Source organism: Rhineura floridana, chromosome 5 (genome assembly GCF_030035675.1).
Source record: "Rhineura floridana isolate rRhiFlo1 chromosome 5, rRhiFlo1.hap2, whole genome shotgun sequence".
Taxonomy (NCBI): Eukaryota; Metazoa; Chordata; class Lepidosauria; order Squamata; family Rhineuridae; genus Rhineura; species Rhineura floridana.
In genome coordinates this window covers 169,519,638-169,539,653 of record NC_084484.1, presented here as the reverse complement: position 1 = coordinate 169,539,653, position 20,016 = coordinate 169,519,638, and the positions used below count along the sequence as shown (strand labels likewise).

Here is a 20,016-nt window from a genome sequence, read left to right as displayed (position 1 = left end):
CCCACATGCTCCAGGGCACAGGACTGAGAGTTGCGCTAGGTATTCTCAATGGCACTCTCCCCCTCCCCATTACATTTTCTCACATGCTCTACGGCAGAGTATTGAGATAGTGTGGAGAAAATTTCCTCTACATATGCTCAGAAGCACTCATTCTCCCTTTCCCACATGCTCCAGGGCAGAGTACTGAGTGTATGGGGAAAGCCCCTTAGTGCATGTTCAGAGATATTTTCTCCTTTCCCACATGCTCCACGGAGGCATGCTGAGAAAGTCTACAGAAAGCCCCTCTGCATATGTTCAGAGAAACTCCCCCCCCCCGTTTCCCACATTCTCCAGAATAGATCATTGAGAGCAGAGGTAGCTAACCTGTGGCCCTCCAGGTGTTGTTAGACTCCAGGTCCCATCATCCCATGTGAGCTAGAGCTGATGGGAGTTGTAGTTCAACAACATTTGGAGGGCCACAGGTTTGCCAACCCTGACTGAGTTTGGAGAAGGCCCCTCTCCGTATGCTCAGAGGTACTTTCCCCTTGAAGCCTTGGGTACTCCAGGGGAGAGTATGGAAAAAGCCCCTTTGTGGTCACAAGAAGTTCTCTCATGCCACTATGCCTTTAAAGCACATCCCCCCCCCGAATCCTAGGAACTGTGGGATAATTGTTAATGGTGCTGGTAACTGTAGCTCTTTGAGGGGTAAACTGCAGTTCCTAGGATTTTTGCTGGGGGAGGGAGGAATGTCCTTTGAATGCATTTTAAAGTTACAGTGTGTGTAAGCAAGGATTGACAGCTGGTATAGCACAGTGGGGAGGAGAGCCTGGCTGGGAGTCCAGAGTCTGTGAGTTCAAATCCCTGCTTGTGCCTCCTGGGTGTAAGGGCCAGCTAAAGATCACCCCTATGTGCCTGCCACCTGGGCAGCCATGGGCAAGCTGCTTAGTCCCAAGGAGCCCAGTTGCCCCCCAGCTGGCACTTGCGGAAAAGGAAGGGGCTGGCTTGTGCAGCTGTGGCAAGCTGAGCAGGCCCTAGCCAGCTGGGGAGGACTAGCCTCAGAGGGAAATCCCTATTCATAGGGTTGCCATAAGTCGGGATCGACTTGAAGGCAGTCCATTTCCATTTTTCAGGCAAGGGATTGATCTATCTAGCTCAGTTTTGTCTACTGGCTAAATTGTCTCCAGGGTAACAGGCAGGGGGATCTTCCCAGGTCCTTCTTGAAGAGGCCGCAGATTGAATTGAGACCTTTTGGATGCAGAGCATACCACTGAACTATGGCCTTTCTAACTCGCACATAACAACAACAAAGGCAGCCTTAGAGCAAGCTGTTTTATCGCACACTCAGTCCCATTCCCCCACCTGCAAGCAATGGGATGATAATCATGCCTTCAGATTGTTGTAAAGATTATTGCAAAATAATTTGAACATTCAAAAGCACTACAAATGCTAATTACTGTCACATCCGTATACCCCTGTGACATACTGCTTAGCAGCTCAGTTTTATGCATGCTAGAGAACCAGTGTGGTGTAGTGGTTAAGGTGTTAGACTGTGACCTGGGAGACCAGGGTTCGAATCCCCACACAGCCATGAAGCCCACTGGGTGACCTTAGGCCAGTCACTACCTCTCAGCCTCAGAGGAAGGCAATGGTAAACCCTCTCTGAATACCGCTTACCATGAAAACCCTATTCATAGGGTCACCCATAAGACAGAATCGACTTGAAGGCAGTCCATTTCATTCTCTGTGCATGTTTACTCAGAAGTAACTTCCTCTGGGTTCTATACGATATATTCGCAGGTAAGTTTGTATGAATAAGATGGCTGCCTTTCCACAGCCCATGTCACCATATTAACGGTAACTCATCACACTGATGTTAAGTGATGTTAAGTGTGGGCTTCCCACGGACAACTGGTTGGCTACTGTGAGAACAGGATGCTGGACTAGGTGGGCCCCTGGCCTAATCCAGCAGGTTCTCCTTATGTCCATTTGTTCTTAAATCACCAGTTGGTAGCCCTATTCTCGTCCCACTGACAAGGCTTGTTTACACTTGCTACCCTTTCTCAATTCTCCAGACAGTCTCTTCTTTTAATTATGAGTCTTCTATGTAAACGAATAAGAAGCTTATCATCCCCCTGCCCCCTTTACTTCTAACAGACTGGAGAAACTCTAACATGGAGAAGAAATTAGAGGCACTGCAAGAACAAATGATGGCTAGGTAGGTTGATGGTTAACAATTTATCCATATGTGTATATGTTCAATATGATGCACAACTTAAACCTTTGCATTTCAAGATGTCAAAAGACCAAAGAACTTTAGATTGTCTATTACTGCTTCTCTTCTCTGGACACTCTTTCTGAGCCTCCCCCCCCGAGGGATAATGAATGTGAAAGTGCTAGACTAATATTAAGTATTATTACTTTATATGAGCTATACAAGAGTGCCAGTGTGGTGTAGTGGTTAAGGTGTTGGACTACGACCTGAAAGACCAGGATTCAAATCCCCACACAGCCATGAAGTGCACCTGGTGACCTTGGGCCAGTCACTGCCTCTCAGCCTTATGAAAACCATATTCATAAGTCACCATAAGTCGGAATCGACTTGAAGGCAGTACATTTTTTTTAAGGAGATATACAAGATGTTCCATTGCTTCTCTGATGCTGTGGCATTACCTTCAAAACTGGAAGAGGCATCACATCAAAGCATGGAATATCTCTCTCAACACTTGGAAGACATTTTTCTTGGTGGAGGCGGGATTAAATGTACGCTGATTAATGTTATTTTAGAGCTGACAAAACCCCGACATTACATTAGGGCTTTGTGGGCCAGTTGCAGTTCTCTGCCCTCTGTTTGGTCATCCTTGGTCTGGAGTCGGCATGAAAGTATCTATCCATTTCAGTTCCCTCAATTTCTCATTTTCCAGTGTTGAAATTCTGCAGCAATTTGTGCATTTTTTTTTAAAAAAAATCCTCATGAAGTTTCTTCAGCATTTCAGTGTGAATTTCTCCTAATAAACTCATTCTGCTACACAGTTTTAACCAATGTATACAGTTTTGCAAGCATTTTCTCTTAATATAATTTTATTTGTTTATTTAATTTATATTTATTTATTTAAATTTATTTAAAATATTTCTATCCCGCCCTTCTACCCTATAATGGGGCACTCAGGATGACTCACAATGCTATCATACACAGTAAATAAAAACACAAAAATATTAAAATAGATATAAATGCACAAAGTACAGTTAACAATTCAAGGGTAGTGATTTTAAAAGGGGACTAAAGAGGTATGCCTTCTACGCTTTTTATGCCTTCTACGCTAAATTTTACCTTTGTAGTCCCTTTAGTGCTAATCCCTACATATATATGTGTGTGTGTATATATATATTGTATTTTATGTATTTTAATTGTATTTTATGTATTTTAATTTATTTTAATGTTTTTGTGATTTTACTGTTTACAATTTTATTATATACGTGTTTGATTTTATTTGTGTAAGCTGCCCTGAGTGCCCTATTATAGGGTAGAAGGGCGGGATATAAATATTTTAAATAAATAAATAAAACTAGAAAGGGGGAAAATAAAATCAGTTTCAGGCTATACCTTGAGTCACTCCCAAAAGCTCTCCAGAACAAGATGGTTTTCAGAAGTCTCCTTAACACCATCAGGGAAGGAGTAGAGCGGGCTTCTTGGGGTAGGGTATTCCAAAGCCTGGGGGCCACAATACAACTTAAATGTACAACTTAAAAAAGAAGGAACCCAGGGCAACATTTTTGTATGTCATTTTCACCAATATACGTGCAGACCCTGAATTAAATGTTATCTCATTTCTTGGACGATTTTCCTCATGCCCAGCAGAACAGTCCCATTGTTCAAGGACAGCATTAGAAAGCAGAGCTAGTTTTTCCGAGTATCAGCAAGAAACACACAACATGAGATCACCTCACACCCAGACCCCTTCTTTTCACGTTGGTTTGTACGAGATAAAGTGTATTTAAGAGCAGGGTTCGAGACCCAAGAGGGTGTTCTGAGCTCCAACATGTATAACTATGCTCTCAAAGAACGCAGTGCAGGAGTGCAGGCCACGGATCAGGAAAGGTGACTGTGTCTCAGTGCAAACCTTGAGGCACAGAGATTCCTTCCTGCTTTTTGGTCAGAGCTCCTTCACATCACTTTAGCTGTATTCCACTGCCCACTCCCTGGGCCTAGGTTAGGTAATCTCTTTTGTTGTTGTTGTTGTTATCTGCCTTCAAGTTGACTACAACTTATGGCGACCCTATGAATCAACTACCTCCAATAGCATATGTCGTGAACCACCTTGTTCAGATATTGTAAGTTCAGGTCTGTGGCTTCCTTTATGGAATCAATCCATCTCTTGTTTGGCCTTTCTCTTTTTCTACTCCCTTCTGTTTTTCCCAGCATTATTGTCTTTTCTAGTGAATAATGTCTTCTCATGATGTGTCCAAAGTATGATAACCTCAGTTTCATCATTCTAGCTTCTAGTGATAGTTCTGGTTTAATTTGTTCTAACACCCAATTATTTGTCTTTTTTGCAGTCCATGGTATGCGCAAAGCTCTCCTCCAACACCACGTTTCAAATGAGTTGATTTTTCTCTTATCCACTTTTTTCACTGTCCAACTTTCACATCCATACATAGAGATCGGGAATACCATGGTCTGAATGATCCTGACTTTAGTGTTCAGTGATACATCTTTGCATTTGAGGACCTTTTCTAGTTCTCTCATAGCTGGCCTCCCCAGTCCTAGCCTTCTTCTGATTTCTTGACTATTGTCTCCATTTTGGTTAATGATTGTGCCAAGGTATTGATAATCCTTGACAAGTTCAATGTCCTCATTGTCAACTTTAAAGTTACATAAATCTTCTGTTGTCATTACTTTAGTCTTCTTGACGTTTAGCTGTAGTCCTGCTTTTGCGCTTTCCTCTTTGACTTTCATCAGCATTGGTTTCAAATCATTACTGGTTTCTGCTAGTAGTATGGTATCGTCTGCATATCTTAAATTATTGGTATTTCTCCCTCCAGTTTTCACACCTCCTTCATCTTGGTCCAATTCTGCTTTCTGTATAATATGTTCTGCATATAGATTAAACAAACAGGGTGATAAAATACACCTGTCTCACACCCTTTCCGAGTGGGAACCAATTGGTTTCTCCATATTCTATCCTTAGAGTAACCTCTAGTCCAGAGTATAGGTTGCTCATAAGGACAATCAGATGCTGTGGCCCCCCATTACTTTTAAAGCATTCAACAGTTTTTCATGATCTACACAGTCAAAGGCTTTGCTGTAATTTATTTATTTATTTGATTTATATCCCGCCCTTCCTCTCAGCAGGAGCCCAGGGCAGAAAACAAAAGCACTAAAAACACTTTAAAACATCATAAAAACAGACTTTAAAATACATTAAAACAAAACATCTTTAAAAACATTTTCTAAAAGCTTTCAAAACATCTTTTTAAAAAAAGATTAAAAACATTTTTAAAAAAGGTTTAAAAACGTATTAAAATGCAATTCCAACACAGAAGCAGATTGGGATATGGTCTCTACTTAAAAGGCTTGTTGAAAGAGGAAGGTCTTCCATAAGGGCCAAAAAGATAACAGAGATGGCACCTGTAATATTTAAGGGTAGGGAGTTTCACAGGGTAGGTGCCGCCACACTAAATGTCCATTTCCTATGTTGTGTGGAACAGACCTCCTGATAAGATGGTATCTGCAGGAGGCCCTCATCTGCAGAGCGTAGTGATCGACTGGGTATAAAAAAGATAACAGAGATGGTGCCTGTCTAATATTTAAGGGGAGGGAATTGCGCAGGGAAACTATAAAGCACAGGGTGATTTCCTTCTGAAATTCCTTGGCCCATTCCACTATCCAACGTATGTTTGCGATATGATCTCTTGTACCTCTTCCCTTTCTAAATCCAGCTTGGACATTTGGCACTTCTCGCTCCATATATGGTAAGAGTCTTTGTTGTAGAATCTTGAGCATTACTTTACTTGCATGGGATATTAAGGCAATAGTTTGATAATTATTGCATTCCCTGGGATCCCCTTTCTTGGAATTGGGATGTATATTGAACTCTTCCAGTCTGTGGGCCATTGTTTAGTTTTCCATATTTCTTGACAAATTTTTGTCAAAATTTGGACAGATTCAGCCTCAGTAGCTTGTAACAACTCTATTGGTATGCCATCTGTTCCTGGTGATTTGTTTCTTCCAAGTATTTTAAGAGCAGCTTTCACCTCACATTCTAAAATTTCTGATTCTTCATCATACAGTTCCTCCATGAATGAATCTGTCATGCTTGCATCTCTTTTATAGAATTCTTCAGTGTATTACTTCCATCTTCCTTTTATTTCATCTCAGTTAGTCAGTGTGTTCCCCTGTTGATTATTCAACATCCCTACTCTTGGTTTAAATTTCCCTTTCATTTCTCTAATCTTTTGGAATAGGGCTCTTGTTCTTCCCTTTTTGTTGTCCTCTTCTATTTCTATACAATAACTATTATAATAGTTCTCTTTGTCCCTATGTACCAGTCGCTGTATTTCATCTCTGTCAGTCAGTATGTTCCCGTTCAGTGCCGTAACTAGGCAGGTGCAACAGGTGCACAGGCACAGGGCAGAGGATGTAGGGGCCCCTGAAATGGAACTGACAAAAAAAATGGTCAATTATAATAATATTTTCAAATTTTAAATTTCGCCGCCGTGCTCTGCTGTGCGGTTCAGATGTCGGTGAACTGAGTGCGTCGAGTGGGCCCAGGCAGCCCTTTGCGTTATTTAGCGGTTTAGCGATTGGTCATTGCGTCGCTCAGTCCCTGGACGCACTCTGCTCACCAACATCTGAATGACTGAATTGCAGGACTGATCGACGCATCACGCGCATGACGGGAGCGAATGTTTATGTTTATGTCGTGGTTTATGCCGTTTTTTACCCAACGACCACAGCTGAAAATATTGTTGACACTGTTTGTTAACTAGTCTGACTTCGACTTGTGATTCGATAACGAACGAATTACTTTGTTTTTGTGTTTATGTGTTATTGTGAAAACAGGTAGGTAAGCTTTATTAAACAATAAAAATCTCAAAAATACGTTCGTATATTTTAAGGTTAAGGTGGCGAATCATCTATTTGAATTTAGCGATATTACATTATTTTGCTACAATTCTATACCGGGGTAGATATTTTAATTTATTTAATTTATATTGTACATATATTAAATTAAATTAGATTAAAAATTAAATACGTATGTGATTGTGAAATGTAATTTATAAGACATACAAAAACTTAGCTCATAATTATCGTTATTATTAAAGTAAAGATAACATTGAATGCAAATAATTATAAATATAGGAACATATTTATAAAAAAGATTATCATTGTAATACTTAAGCTCTTAAATTTTCAGAAGATTTGATGATTTAAAATTTTGAGATTTTTTATCGATTTAAATTTTGTTATATTTTTATATTTGTACCTTGCGCAGCTCATAATCTAAATTTAGCTGGTGTCCACGCTGCATCTACAACGCCAGGAACGATCACTTTGTTTGGTACTGTGCAGAGATTATTTAATTTTTTCTCGTCCTCAACAACACGATGGGAACTTTTAATGAAGTCTTTAAAATTGTCACTTAAAAGTTTTTCTGATACAAGGTGGTCATCAAAGTCCAATGCAATAAAGTTGCTATGTTTACAATTATCCAAAGTAAAGACAGGATTGGAAACGATTGCAAATGATTTATCAAATCCGGAAGCTGTATCAAATGTACAAAGTTTGCTGTTACAAATTAATTATAGATTTATCTGTACTCTTTCTGTGTGTTCTGTGAACAAACAAATAAAGCATTACAACGAAAAGATTTATCGATAGACCATGCAACAAAATTAATTAATGGACTACATGGTACTTTACAAGGACTATGGGAAACAGGTTTCGAACAAAATTTCCTTGAAGCAAAAAATTTGGCTGAAACAATGGATATAGAGATTGGATTTCCTAATAAACAGAAGAGAAGAGTTAAGAAAATGGAAATAGATGAAGCACCAGATGAAGGAAGTAGCATGGTAAGAGGTATTCAGAGGTGGTTTACTATTGCCTTCCTCTGAGTGTGGATGCGTCTTGGTCTGGTGTCTCAGCTTTGACCATTCCGCCTTGGATGCCCCTGCTAGGACTCTAGCCTCTTGGTCTAGACTTCTGATGGCATTGCTCTCAGCTTCTTTGACACTCTCAACCCCCCTCACCACATTAAGGTGTGCATCCTAGAGGGGGACATTTCTTGTAGAAATTGTAGAAATTATGTTTCAAAGCAGAAAAGGCTTCTTTTGTTTAAAACCTTTAGCACTGATAACCTTCCTAATTAAGTAATGTTACAATCTGGAAATTACACTATAAAAGTCTCACCCCATCAAAATAATCTTCTTGGATTTTCTTTTTATCATTACCTAAGTGGGGAGGAGAGCCTGGCTGGGAGTCCAGAGTCTGTGAGTTCAGATCCCCGCTTGTGTCTCCTGGGTGTTGAGGGCCAGCTAAAGATCACCCCCACTGTGAGTGGCTCAGGGGTTATGTGCCCTGCCACCTGTGCAGCCATGGGCAAACTGCGTAGTCCCAAGGAGCCCAGTTGTCCCCCAGTCGACAGTTGCGGACAAGGAAGGGGCTGGCTTGTGCAGCTGTGGCAAGCTGAGCAGGCCCTAGCCAGCTGGGGAGGACTAGCCTCAGAGGGAGGCAGTGGTAAACCCCCTCTGAATACCGCTTTCCATGAAATCCCTATTCATAGGGTAGCCATAAGTCGGGATCGACTTGAAGGCAGTCCATTTCCATTTCAATTAAGTACTTCAGAAGCCTTATAGAAATGGAATAAGATCAGTGTATCATGGAGAAGAAACTTCCTGATTCCTGAGGATTTATTTTTGAAAATGGAAATGGAGTGCCTTCAAGTTGATCCCGACTTATGGGCGACCCTATTAATAGGGTTTTCATGGTAAGCGGTATTTAGAGGCTGTTTACCATTGCCTTCCTCTGAGGCAGTGATGGGCCCAAGGTCACCCATTGAGCTTCATGGCTATGTGGGGATTCGAACCCTGGTCTTCCAGGTCGTAGCCCAACAGTCTAACCACTACTGGCTCTAAAGCCTCTTTTTCTGCAGAAGTGATGCCATAGACTGGTTTGACATTTCTTTGTTTTTAAATTTGAATTGCAATATTTATTAGCTGTTCAGCATGAGCCTCTGCATGTTTACTCAGTCCCACCGAACCAAGTGAGTCTTGCTCCCAAGGAAGTGTTCATAGGATTACAGTCATATTATAGGCATTAACTGCCCACAGTCAAAGTTTTGGCTGGTTATTTGCAGTTATGAAAATATAATTTCTGACCTTTGCAGCTCCTGTTCATGTGTCGTTCTCCTTTCTACCCTTTCTCTTTCCCAGTTTTCCTTCCTGTTACAGACATTTCCTTCTGGCCTCTGACTAGGACAGTGGTTGAAAGAAGGGAATACCACATGGGGAAAGGAGTATTGTTCAAGTAGGAAGTGGTGATGCCAAAGTAAGGGGACCACTGATACTCTGTTGTCCAAAGCCTGGAGCTAGCCCTGCCAGGTCAATATGTCCATTTAGCATAATATTGTGCACTTTGACAAGCAGTGGCTCTCCAGGTTTCAGGCAAAGATCTTTCATATCATCCGCTGTTCAATACTTTTTAAACTGGAGATGGCAGAGATTAAATTTGGTTCTTTCTGAAGACCATGCATACACTTTTCCACTGAGCCACAGTCCCTCCTCTCATTCACTGAACCACTCCCTATTACTCTTCTTTCCTAGCCCCTCCAGCGTCCCTTGGCATGCTGCATCCTCCCTTCCTAAACCTGCTGCATCCTCCCTTCCTAAACCTTTTGTCGTTCCCTGGGCCCTTCTGCCTGGCCTGCTTTTAAAACCTGAGCAGCATAACCCAGGATGCACACACAGCCTCCCTTGCTCCTTGTAACATTAGGGCAGCTTAGCTAATCATGCCAGAGGCTTTAACACCATTACCAAATCTCTTGGTGCACAACAAAGGAAGATGTTGTCTATCCCTCCCTGCCCTGCCCTAGCTCAAAAGAACCCATTGCTGAAATATAAAAGCTGAAGAAATACAAAGGGAAAGGCGGAAATTATGATACAGCAATTGCTGCAACAATCTCTGACCATCCTCTGGCCCCAGAGTAGTTTCCTTTGTGAGAAAACTACTCCAGGGATACAAAAGCAACTGTAGGTGCTGCAATGGGATAGTTTTAGCAATTATGTTTTCCTCTGGGAAGGCTGCTCCCCCCCCCCACCTTTCCTAGCACACTTGACTGCTTTAATGCTTGACTCCTTTAGCAATTTTGTGCTGTCAGATTTTCACAGTAGGTCTTGTCTGTGCACAGCTTGCCATCTGACCTGGTGAGCAAACAGAGCCCCGTTGTGGCTGTTGAAAGCATAGCTCAGGAGCACTAACGAAAAACATGCCAAAGGGATTTGGTGCAAGGGTGCACAGCCTTGTTTAACTCTGCTCTTAATTGCAGAGTTCTCAGGCAGATGATGCAAGGGATGTTCATCTGAAGGCCCAGTCAAGGCACAAGGCCAGCTGCCAGCATGCAGGCAGTTTGAGAAAGGTGAATCTGGTTGAGGAAAGTGATAAGTGGTTGGGTATGTGTAAGCTGACAGCAGTTCAGTCTCTTTTCTAAAGACAAATTCCTCAGGTCAGAGCTGGAGGCTTTACATGGCCAGATTAAACCCTGTTCGCCGTGTGGCACCTAATATCCTCTTGCTTATCAGGCTGCAGCGTTTCTTTCTCATCCTCTGTAGAGGTGGCATGCAAGTACTCTGGATTATAGTAGGCTCAGACTCCCTCTTCTGCCAAGCTGCCTTGCTGATGCAAAGAATAAGGGTAAATTTAGGCATTACATTAAATGTATTTATTACATTTTTATCCCACCCTTTCTTGGAGGGTTACATGCCTGGTTCTGTCCTCGCAACAACCCTGTGAGGTTGGGTGCGCTGACCCAAGGTCACCCACCATGCTGGCCATCTTTATTTATGAAAATACTAATTGCTGTATATAGCAGCTCTCTGGGGGGGTGAGTTTTAGTGGGAAATGGCATGGGAAATGGAGTTGCTGGAGGCTCATTTGGGATCAGGAGCCCCTGTAGTTGCTTTTGTTTTTTTTAATGTGAGGAATTTCAAGCACAAGATTCAAAGATGCATTTAAAGTGGGTGCAATACTCGGTACTTAGAAGATTTAGGGCACCGGCCCATGCCACAAATATGTTTAAAATGTGTAAATGCTATTTTATATGTGCAGCTGCAAATTTAGGCCAACTTCCAGAGAGAAAAAGACAAACTCTAGCACTTGCTGCTAGGGCTTATTCGGAAGTATCAAGTGCCAGCAGGATTCATTAGGGGCAGACACATAGCTGACCCAATTAGACAATTAATTTACTATGCCAGACAAAAAAGCATATCTCTGCAGTTTTGCTCGACTCTAGTGAGGCATTCGACAAATTAAGCTGGGATTTCCTATATGCTTTATTAGAAAAAATGTCATTCCCGAAGGAATTCATCATGGCCTTAAAACACCTATATCGAGGCAGCCAAGCCTCTGTTCGACTAAATGGCTGGGACACAGCTAAATTCAACATTGACAGAGGCACAAGGCAGGGGTGCCCTCTGTCACCCCTGCTTTTTGCCGTCTCTTATGGAACCTATGGCAAATAAAATTCGCCAGAATGAATTAGTACAGGGAATAAAATCCACAGATTCAATATATAAAATAAATCTCTTCGCAGATGATGTTGCTTTAATGTTAGAAAACCCATTGTCTTCTCTACCAGCAGCACTCAAAGAATTTGCAGACTATGGTGGTATATCAGGAATGGAAATTAACTACAAAAAATCTGAGATGCTGAATATTAATGTATCACTGCCTGTTCAATTACATCTATACAAATTATCTAAAATTAAATTATGTCCTAAACACAAAGTACCTTGGTGTACTTATTACAAAAAAATTGGAAAATGATGAAAAAAATGAAATTTGATGTCTTGGTAATATCTGTTAAACTAGAGATGAAAAAATTGAATCTTTCAAGCTTTCTTGGTTAGGCAGGATAGCTGCTGTAAAAATGTCAGTATTGCTACCTTTAATTTTTTTATTCCAGGTCTTTCCAGTTCGAATTGACATAAAAAATACTGAAAAAATGGCAAAAATTAATAAATAATTTCATCCACCAAAAGAAGAGAGCAAGACTTAGGAATAATGTTTTATATAAATCAACAAAATTGGGAGGACTTGGAGTACCAGATTTGCGTGGTGTCATGATGCAGCCCATATAGGTTGCACACTTTTAATGATGAAACATTCACAGCATTGTATGCAGATCTTGGAAAAGTTACTTTTTTGAACTACAACTCCCATCAGCCCAATCCAGTGGCCATGCTGGCTGGGGCTGATGGGAGTTGTAGTTCAAAAAAGTAACTTTTCCAAGCTCTGATTGTACGTGGATCTCACTGGAGCTTGACTCTTTCAACAGAAAACGGGCAGTAGCTCTTCCATTTCTGACACACCACCCTGTAGTTTTAACAAATATTTTAAATCCTTTTGCATTTGCAAACCTTCAGGTCTGGATTGCTTGGAATAAACGTCTGGCTCCAGCCATCTCTCCTCTTGTACCTTTTTGCTATCATCCCATGTTTTATAACAAAACTAGGGAACAACAATTTAATGGCTGGAAACAAAAAGATCTATATACAGTTAGGCTCTTATATATAGACATGACTTCACTGACATGTACTCAACTAAAAGAAAAACTAGGAACTGTACAGACAGACTGGCTGACAATTCACCAAGTAATACTTATTGCCTCTAATCCTATAGTGAGATCTCAGGCCATCAGATCACTGAAACCAATAGAACAGCTACTTTTAAACAGTACATACACTTCCAAAAAATTGCTATCACATATCTATAAAATTCTCTGTGATGTAATGATGGGCAATCTGGACTCTTTAAAATCACTATGGGAATCAGGTTTGAACTGTACAATTGAACCAGCTGAATTGCACAAACTTTGGGAAAAACAGCCATTAAAGTCTGTATCAGCAAAAATGAAAGAAAATAGCATAAATATACTACATAGATGGCATTACACACCTCTCAGATGTCATAAAATAAATCCACATTCAAACCCACTATGTTGGAGAAGTTGCCAGCAACTGGGATCTTACTTCCACATGTGGTGGACCTGTGAGAAGGTCCAACAATTCTGGACCTTAATAATAGATGAAGTAAGTCTTATTACGGGTCAGAAGGTTCCTTGTGATCCCAGGCTAACATTACTGAACTTGTTTACTGGAGATTTAAAGGGCTTATTGTTTAAAGAATTATTAACCCTTTTTATGGTAGCCACCAGACAGATCTTAACTCAAAATTGGAAGACAGCTGCTAACCTGACACTGGAGGCTTGGTATGAAAAAATATGGACCATTGCACTTATGGAAAAACTCTGCAAGCAACTTAAGGCTCTAAAAGACACATCAAACAAAGATGACTTTGAGGAAATGTGGTACACTTTCATTCAACGTACTAGAGGCAACATGTCTAGGACACCACCATCAACTCATGGCAATCTCTGGAGTAACCTGCTGAGACAATGAACATGACATTAACTAAAGCCCACAATTGACCACAGTACTTACACACAACTTGTTAAATATCTTACCTCCAGCAGGATTTCTGGTCCCAGTACAATGTATATGTATTGGGCCTTCAGCACCACCTGCAGTCTTTGGGAAAGAACTGCTTACATACATATTAAAGGTAGAAAAAAAGTCTTACCCCAACATCAGACATTATATCCCCCCCACTCACTCACTCACTCACTCACTCACTCACACACACACACACACAAACACACACACACATTTTCTTCCCCATCCCATCTAGCAATTCTGTGTGCCTCTGAACAAATTAAGGTGGTGGGTGGCTGAATATCAAGCTGTAAGCAAAGATTAAAAAAAAAAAGCAGGGAAGGGGCATGGAGATCTGGGGTTTAGCAGAAAATGCCCAGGGCTCAGGTCCTTAGGACATCCTCTTACAACGCCTCTGCTGTAAAGTAATATGTTGTTTGATCTTATGGCACTTGGGTCTGGCTCTCAGAGTCCCTTGTTGTGGAAAGATTAGATGAGACAAAGACCTAGTTCAAATGTTTTTACCCATTGTTTGTTTTTACCCATGGTTTGTTGGATAAGATGACCCATCTTACAGCACTTCAAAGAAGCTATGGTCTGTTTTCTCTGTTTTTTGTTGATGTTTCCCCCTCTCCACCTCTGCGAATATCCAGCTGCTATCCCAAAGCTTTGCATGTCCCAAGGTCTGGCAAAGTGTCACCGCCTCTCCAGTTCTTTACCTTTGGTCAGCTTTCGACATACCCCTGAGCAAGTTGCAGTCCTAAACCTGCCCTCCTCCTTTCGTGACCGTTTCCCGTGAAGACTTGCTGGTTTCTTTGTTAACCCTTTTATCTCAACTCTCCTAAAGAACATCTTTCCTTCTATCCACAGACACTGGAATATGTTTATACTATTGTAGTTCAAGATCTCTTTTGCTTCCCCCTAAAGCTGATTGAAGTTCAGTGAAGGGAAATTGGGCAGCTGACTATTGGTCTGGTCAAGAGCAAATATGTGCATTTACCATAAATATCTCTTACCAGATATGAGGGAAAATGCCAGTGGTTCCTCAAAGAAAATGCCCTTGCAAGGCTATTGCAGAGCTAGACAGCTAGGCTCAAGAGGAAGGACTTGTCACCATGGAGGTGGGCAGGGAAAGGAGTCTGTTGCTAGGCGGAGAGAAGAGGGAGGGAGTGGCCATGAAAGCACCAGCAAGAATGATTTTGCTGCATGAGCAGTTTCATTTTTGAGCTGCTCTCCCTGACATTTCTATCTAGGTGGGCAGCTAGAATGGAGCAACGTTATATATTAGTATTAGACCAGGTTATTGAGTTTTGGTGTAATGATAGACCACAGTTAGAGTGAGTCAAGATTCACAAAACAAGTTAAAATCTATGATCCTAGTTCATCAGTCCCCCCAAAAAAATGATAGTTTGTGAGGGGGATCAGGTTTGGACATAGAAACAAACGATAGTTTAGCTAAACAAATCATGGTTTAGTGTTGCATCCAAACTGGATCAAGTAAACCTTGACCAAGAAAAACCATAAAAATGAACCATTCCCTTATTCTAAAGTCAAATATGAACTTACTGGAGAGAAAAATGGCCTGGATAGAATATTTCTCTTTGTGCTATGCTTAAAGCAATAAATTAATATACTTGTTTTTAGATCTGTCCCTTGTGATGCTGAGCTTCAAGAACTAATGCATCAAATTGACATCATGGTAAACAACAAGAAACTAGAATGGGAAAAGAAGATGCAGGCTTTAGAAGTAAGAATGACTATCCGGGATCAAGAATTGGCAAGCGCTCAAAGCAAGCTAAATCAGAAAGGTCTAGAGGTATGGTATACCATCTCTTTTGTGAATAAAGCATTGAATTAGAGGAGCTACTTAATAATTTGCTTTATGAACATACTTGTTCAGCATGCTTATCATTGGATACAGGATTATGCTCATTAATGCACCCTTAAGTGCACCTAATCTTACTCGTATAGAACTTGTATTCATGGTGCAATCAGAATCAAATTTCTGGCTCTTACACACCATGAGTATGGCTTATATCCAGTACAATGCTAAGTAACCGTCCCATCCACGCAAGGATTTATGCTTGTGCAATAGGGATTTCCCCCCATCTCCTCCCCCCATGTGTGCCTCATGCCCTTCCCAAATCTGCTCTGGAGGGTTGGGGAAAACCTCAGGACAGATTTAGGCAGTGCATAGGGAGAGGAGAGGAGAAAAAGTCCCATTGCACAAGCATAACTCCTTGCACTGATGAGATGCTTACTTAGCACTGCATTAGATACAAGTTTATGTGTGGAGTGTAATGCCTCAACTGGAAGATATGCCATTTATTTGAAGGTGGGACCTCCCTAACCATTGCAATCTAGTCCATATTGAAAGGGTGATAATTTATTTATAAGATTTATTATCTGCCCTTCACCATAAGGTCCCAGGGCAGGTTACAATATATAATTACAAAAAAAGATTAAACCACAATATTTATAAAACAAGTAAAGCCATTTCAAATAGAACAGAACTGTACACTGTATGCTTGAGATCCGTTCACTGCATAGAGATTTGGGTTGGAGGAAATAGGTGGACCTGAATGTTCCATTATCTATATAGAAGTATATACATGTACATGTGTTATGTATAATGTGCCAATTCCCAACATTTTGTCACTCTAGTGTGATCAGGAACCCAGGATGAGGTGATGTAATAGCTATGCACTTGTGGGCACTTGTGGTGTGGACCAAACATGCCCTCCACCCTGGCACTGATCATCTGGCCTTTACTAACTGGAATCTTACAAGAGACTGCAATATGCGTATTTGCAAAGTGCAGAGGGAACAACTGCAGCCCTAGAGGCATTTGCAATGTGTAGACGGTTCGGAAGCTACAGCTGGTGCAAAATGCGGTGGCCAGATTGCTAACAAGAACGAAGCGATCTGACCATATAACACCTATTCTGGCCCGCTTGCACTGGCTTCCAGTACGCTTCCGGGCCAAATTCAAAGTGTTGGTATTGACCTATAAAGCCTTATACGGTGCGGGACCTCGATATCTGTCGGAACGCCTCTCCCGTTATGAACCGGCTCGTGCACTACGGTCTGCTATGAAGGCCCTCCTCCGGGTCCCGACCCATAGGGAGGCCTGGAGGGCAGTGACAAGATCTAGGGCCTTCTCAGTGGTGGCCCCCGAACTATGGAATAGTCTCCCCGAGGAGGTCCGCTTGGCGCCGACACTATCATCCTTTCGGCGCCAAGTTAAAACCTTTCTTTTCTCCGAGGCATTTTAATTAATTTTTTGTTAATGATTGTACTGTTTATAATTTGATCTTATTTTATGCAGTTTTAGCTTGTGAAATTTGATTTTTAGATTGTGATGTTTTTGTACTATATTGTATTTTATTGTATTTATGTTCACCGCCCAGAGAGCTATTGCTAGTCAGGCGGTATATAAGTTTTAAAAATAAAATATAATAATAATAAATAAATAGACCTTAACTTTATAGCTACCTTACCTGATACAAAGAGAGATATCTGATGCAGTTCAGATTATATATAATAAGTTTGTAATAAAGAATGTGGTCTGATGGGGCTGTTTCAAACCACCCCTGCAATATCCCAGTGAAAACTTGGAATGTGCTAAGTGGCTTTTGGTCAGTCACACATGCACACTAAAACTGCTAGAAAAATTAGTGCTCCTAACTGCGGTTACCTGAGGTGGCACTTGGGGGGGAGTGACATTTCAAAGAGGATACCATGGTCGGCAGCTTGCAGGTTGGTTCCAGAGTGCTGGGGGGGGGGGCATTTTAATATTTTCCCAAAGATGTCAAAATGACTATGGCCCACCAGCCTGGACAATTCATATAATATATACAACAAAAAACTTGGACCTGAAATCAAGCTGAGATAGCCTTTTATTAAATGCATCTGCTCTAGTCATAAAGTTTTTTGCAGAGAAATTAGACCCACATTTATATCTAACTATTGCAGTAATGCATTAGATATTTTAGAGAATATTTTCACCAGCTTCCCCCTCTTCCTCACCCCCCCCCGATATACCATGAGAATAACTAGTAGTCAGTGTATGAAATCTTAAGGTAGAGTAATTGTTCAGTGCCTCTTTTCTGACTTTGGTTCAGAGAAAGTAATTATGCTTCCACACCAGGTATTTACTCTAAAATTAGCTAGTCTTTGTTCATTCTTCGTATGGGATACCTATCGTCAAATCATTGTTCTCCTGCATTTCCCCCATGCTAATTCCATTTCACTTGAGAACTAAACAAATCTGACTTTTTCAAAGAATGCAACAGCAGCACTGTCTCTGCTGGTGTGCATTGCTTTTAAATTTCTCTTTGAAGAGGAAGTTGCTTTCCCGGTGATATTCTGCAGAAAGCCCGATGTTGCACAGAAGATCAGTTCTGTTTACTTGAATGGCTCTTGTCTCCTGCTTGAAAAGGAGTCATCTCCAGCTGGCATATCTGCTGCTGTCCTTGCAAATCTGTCATCTGAGAAGGGCTCAATTTAAAGTCAGCTGCAACAGCAGAATGTTCCAAATTAGGAAGTGTAGTATGTTCCTCTTCCTCCCAGAAGGGATTGTTTAGGAGATGACTTGTTGAAATGCCCACTGTATATATGTTGTTCAAGAATTCTCTTTACCTTATTCCTACTTACATTAGCTCTAGCCAAGAGCTTCATGGGCTCTTGTGTGTGTGTGTGTTATGTGCCTTCAAGCTGATTACGACTTATGGCGACCCTATGAATCAGTGGCCTCCAATAGCATCTGTTGTAAACCACCCTGTTCAGATCTTGTAAGTTCACTTCTGTGGCTTCCTTTATTGTAATGTTGATGCTTTCCATTTCTTGCTTGACAATTTCTAACTTTCCCTGGTTCATGCTTCTCAAATTCCCTGTTCCTACTGTGTACGTTGTACAACTCCGGACTCTCCTTTCGCATCTGTGTGCATCAGCCTCCGGGCTTCCTTTCGGCTTTGACCCAGTGGTGTCATTAGTCACAGTGCTACTCGTACTTATCTGTTGTTCTTCCCCAGTAGCTCGTTGAGTGCCTTCTGACCTGGGGGTCTCATCTTCCAGCTCTATCTCGTGTTGTATTTTGGATACTCTCTTCATAGGATTTTAATGGTAAGAGGTGGTTTACCATTGCCTTTCTCTGAGCTTGGATGCATCTTAGTCTGGTGTCTCAGCTTTGACCATTCCGCCCTGGGTGCCCCTGCTAGGAGTCTAGCCTCTTTGTCTACATTCCTGACAGCATTGCTCTCAGCTTCTTCAACACTCTCAGACCCCCTCGCCATGGTCAAACAAATGTGTCACTTTGAATTGCATGAACATAGGAAACTGCTTGCTATTGAGTCAGACAATTGGTACATCTAGCTCAGAGTTGTCTGCACTGACTGGCAATGGTTCTCTGGGGTTGCAGAAGACAAGGGCATTCCCAGCCCTACCTGGAGATGCTGGGATTGAGCCTGGGACCTTCTGCATCCACTGAGCTACAGCCCTTCCCCCAAAACACTTTGTACTTTAGAGGCAGAAGTATGAACCTGGAAAGCTGCCTTACACTGAGTTGGACCATTTGTCCATTTGGCTCAGTATTGTCTACTCTGACTGGCAGTGGCTCTTCAGGATTTCAGACAGGGAGTGTCTCCAAGCCCTACCTGGAAATGCCAGGGATTGAATCTGGACCCTTCTGCAAGTGAAGCAAGTGCTCTGCTACTGAGCTATGGCACTATATAAAGGTTTTACAATTGCAAATAGCAGCCCCTGGAGAGGTGGGCAGGGTCAAGACCATGAGGATGGAGAGGAGGAGTTTAATCTTTCCCCTTTGACATAATGGCTATTGTTGTTGTTGTTGTTGTTACCACCCTCCGTTCATCCAAAGGTCCCAGGTCCCAGGGTGGATTACAACAATTTAAAAACACATAATTAAAAATAGTTAAAAACAACCTAAACAACATCACAGAAAATAAGGTGGATCCTAAAAATATACATCTCAGGTGTCATCAGCCAGGGTAAAGAGGTGGGTCTTCAGCATTCGCCAAAAGCTGTACACTGAAGTTGCCAGATGCACCTTGGTGGGGAGGGAGTTCCACAGTTTAGGGGCTGGCACAGAGAAGTCCCTCTCCTGGGCCACTCTCTCCCCTGAACTTCCGAGAGTGGCGGAACTATCAAAAGGGCCCTCTCTGCTTATCTGAACACCTGACAGGGTCTGTAGGGAAACAGACAGTTTTTCATATATTTGGGACCTAATATTTAAAGTTTAGGACTTTAAACACTAACGTGAGCACGTTGAATTGGGGCTGGAAATGAACTGGAAACCAATGAAATTAAATG

At 41.6% G+C, this 20,016-nt stretch overlaps 1 protein-coding gene across 5 annotated transcripts in view; it reads left to right on the top strand.

The window, feature by feature from the left end:
- Positions 1–20,016, top strand: part of DEUP1 (deuterosome assembly protein 1) — a 99,451-nt gene that overhangs the window by 738 nt on the left and 78,697 nt on the right. For all 5 annotated transcript variants that reach the window (XM_061628846.1, XM_061628848.1, XM_061628850.1 and 2 more), the window contains exons 2-3: positions 2,134–2,194; positions 15,331–15,502. In XM_061628846.1, the coding sequence (XP_061484830.1) occupies positions 2,151–2,194; positions 15,331–15,502 (216 nt within the window). In that variant the 5' untranslated portion in view covers positions 2,134–2,150. The remainder of the gene's footprint in view (positions 1–2,133; positions 2,195–15,330; positions 15,503–20,016) is intronic.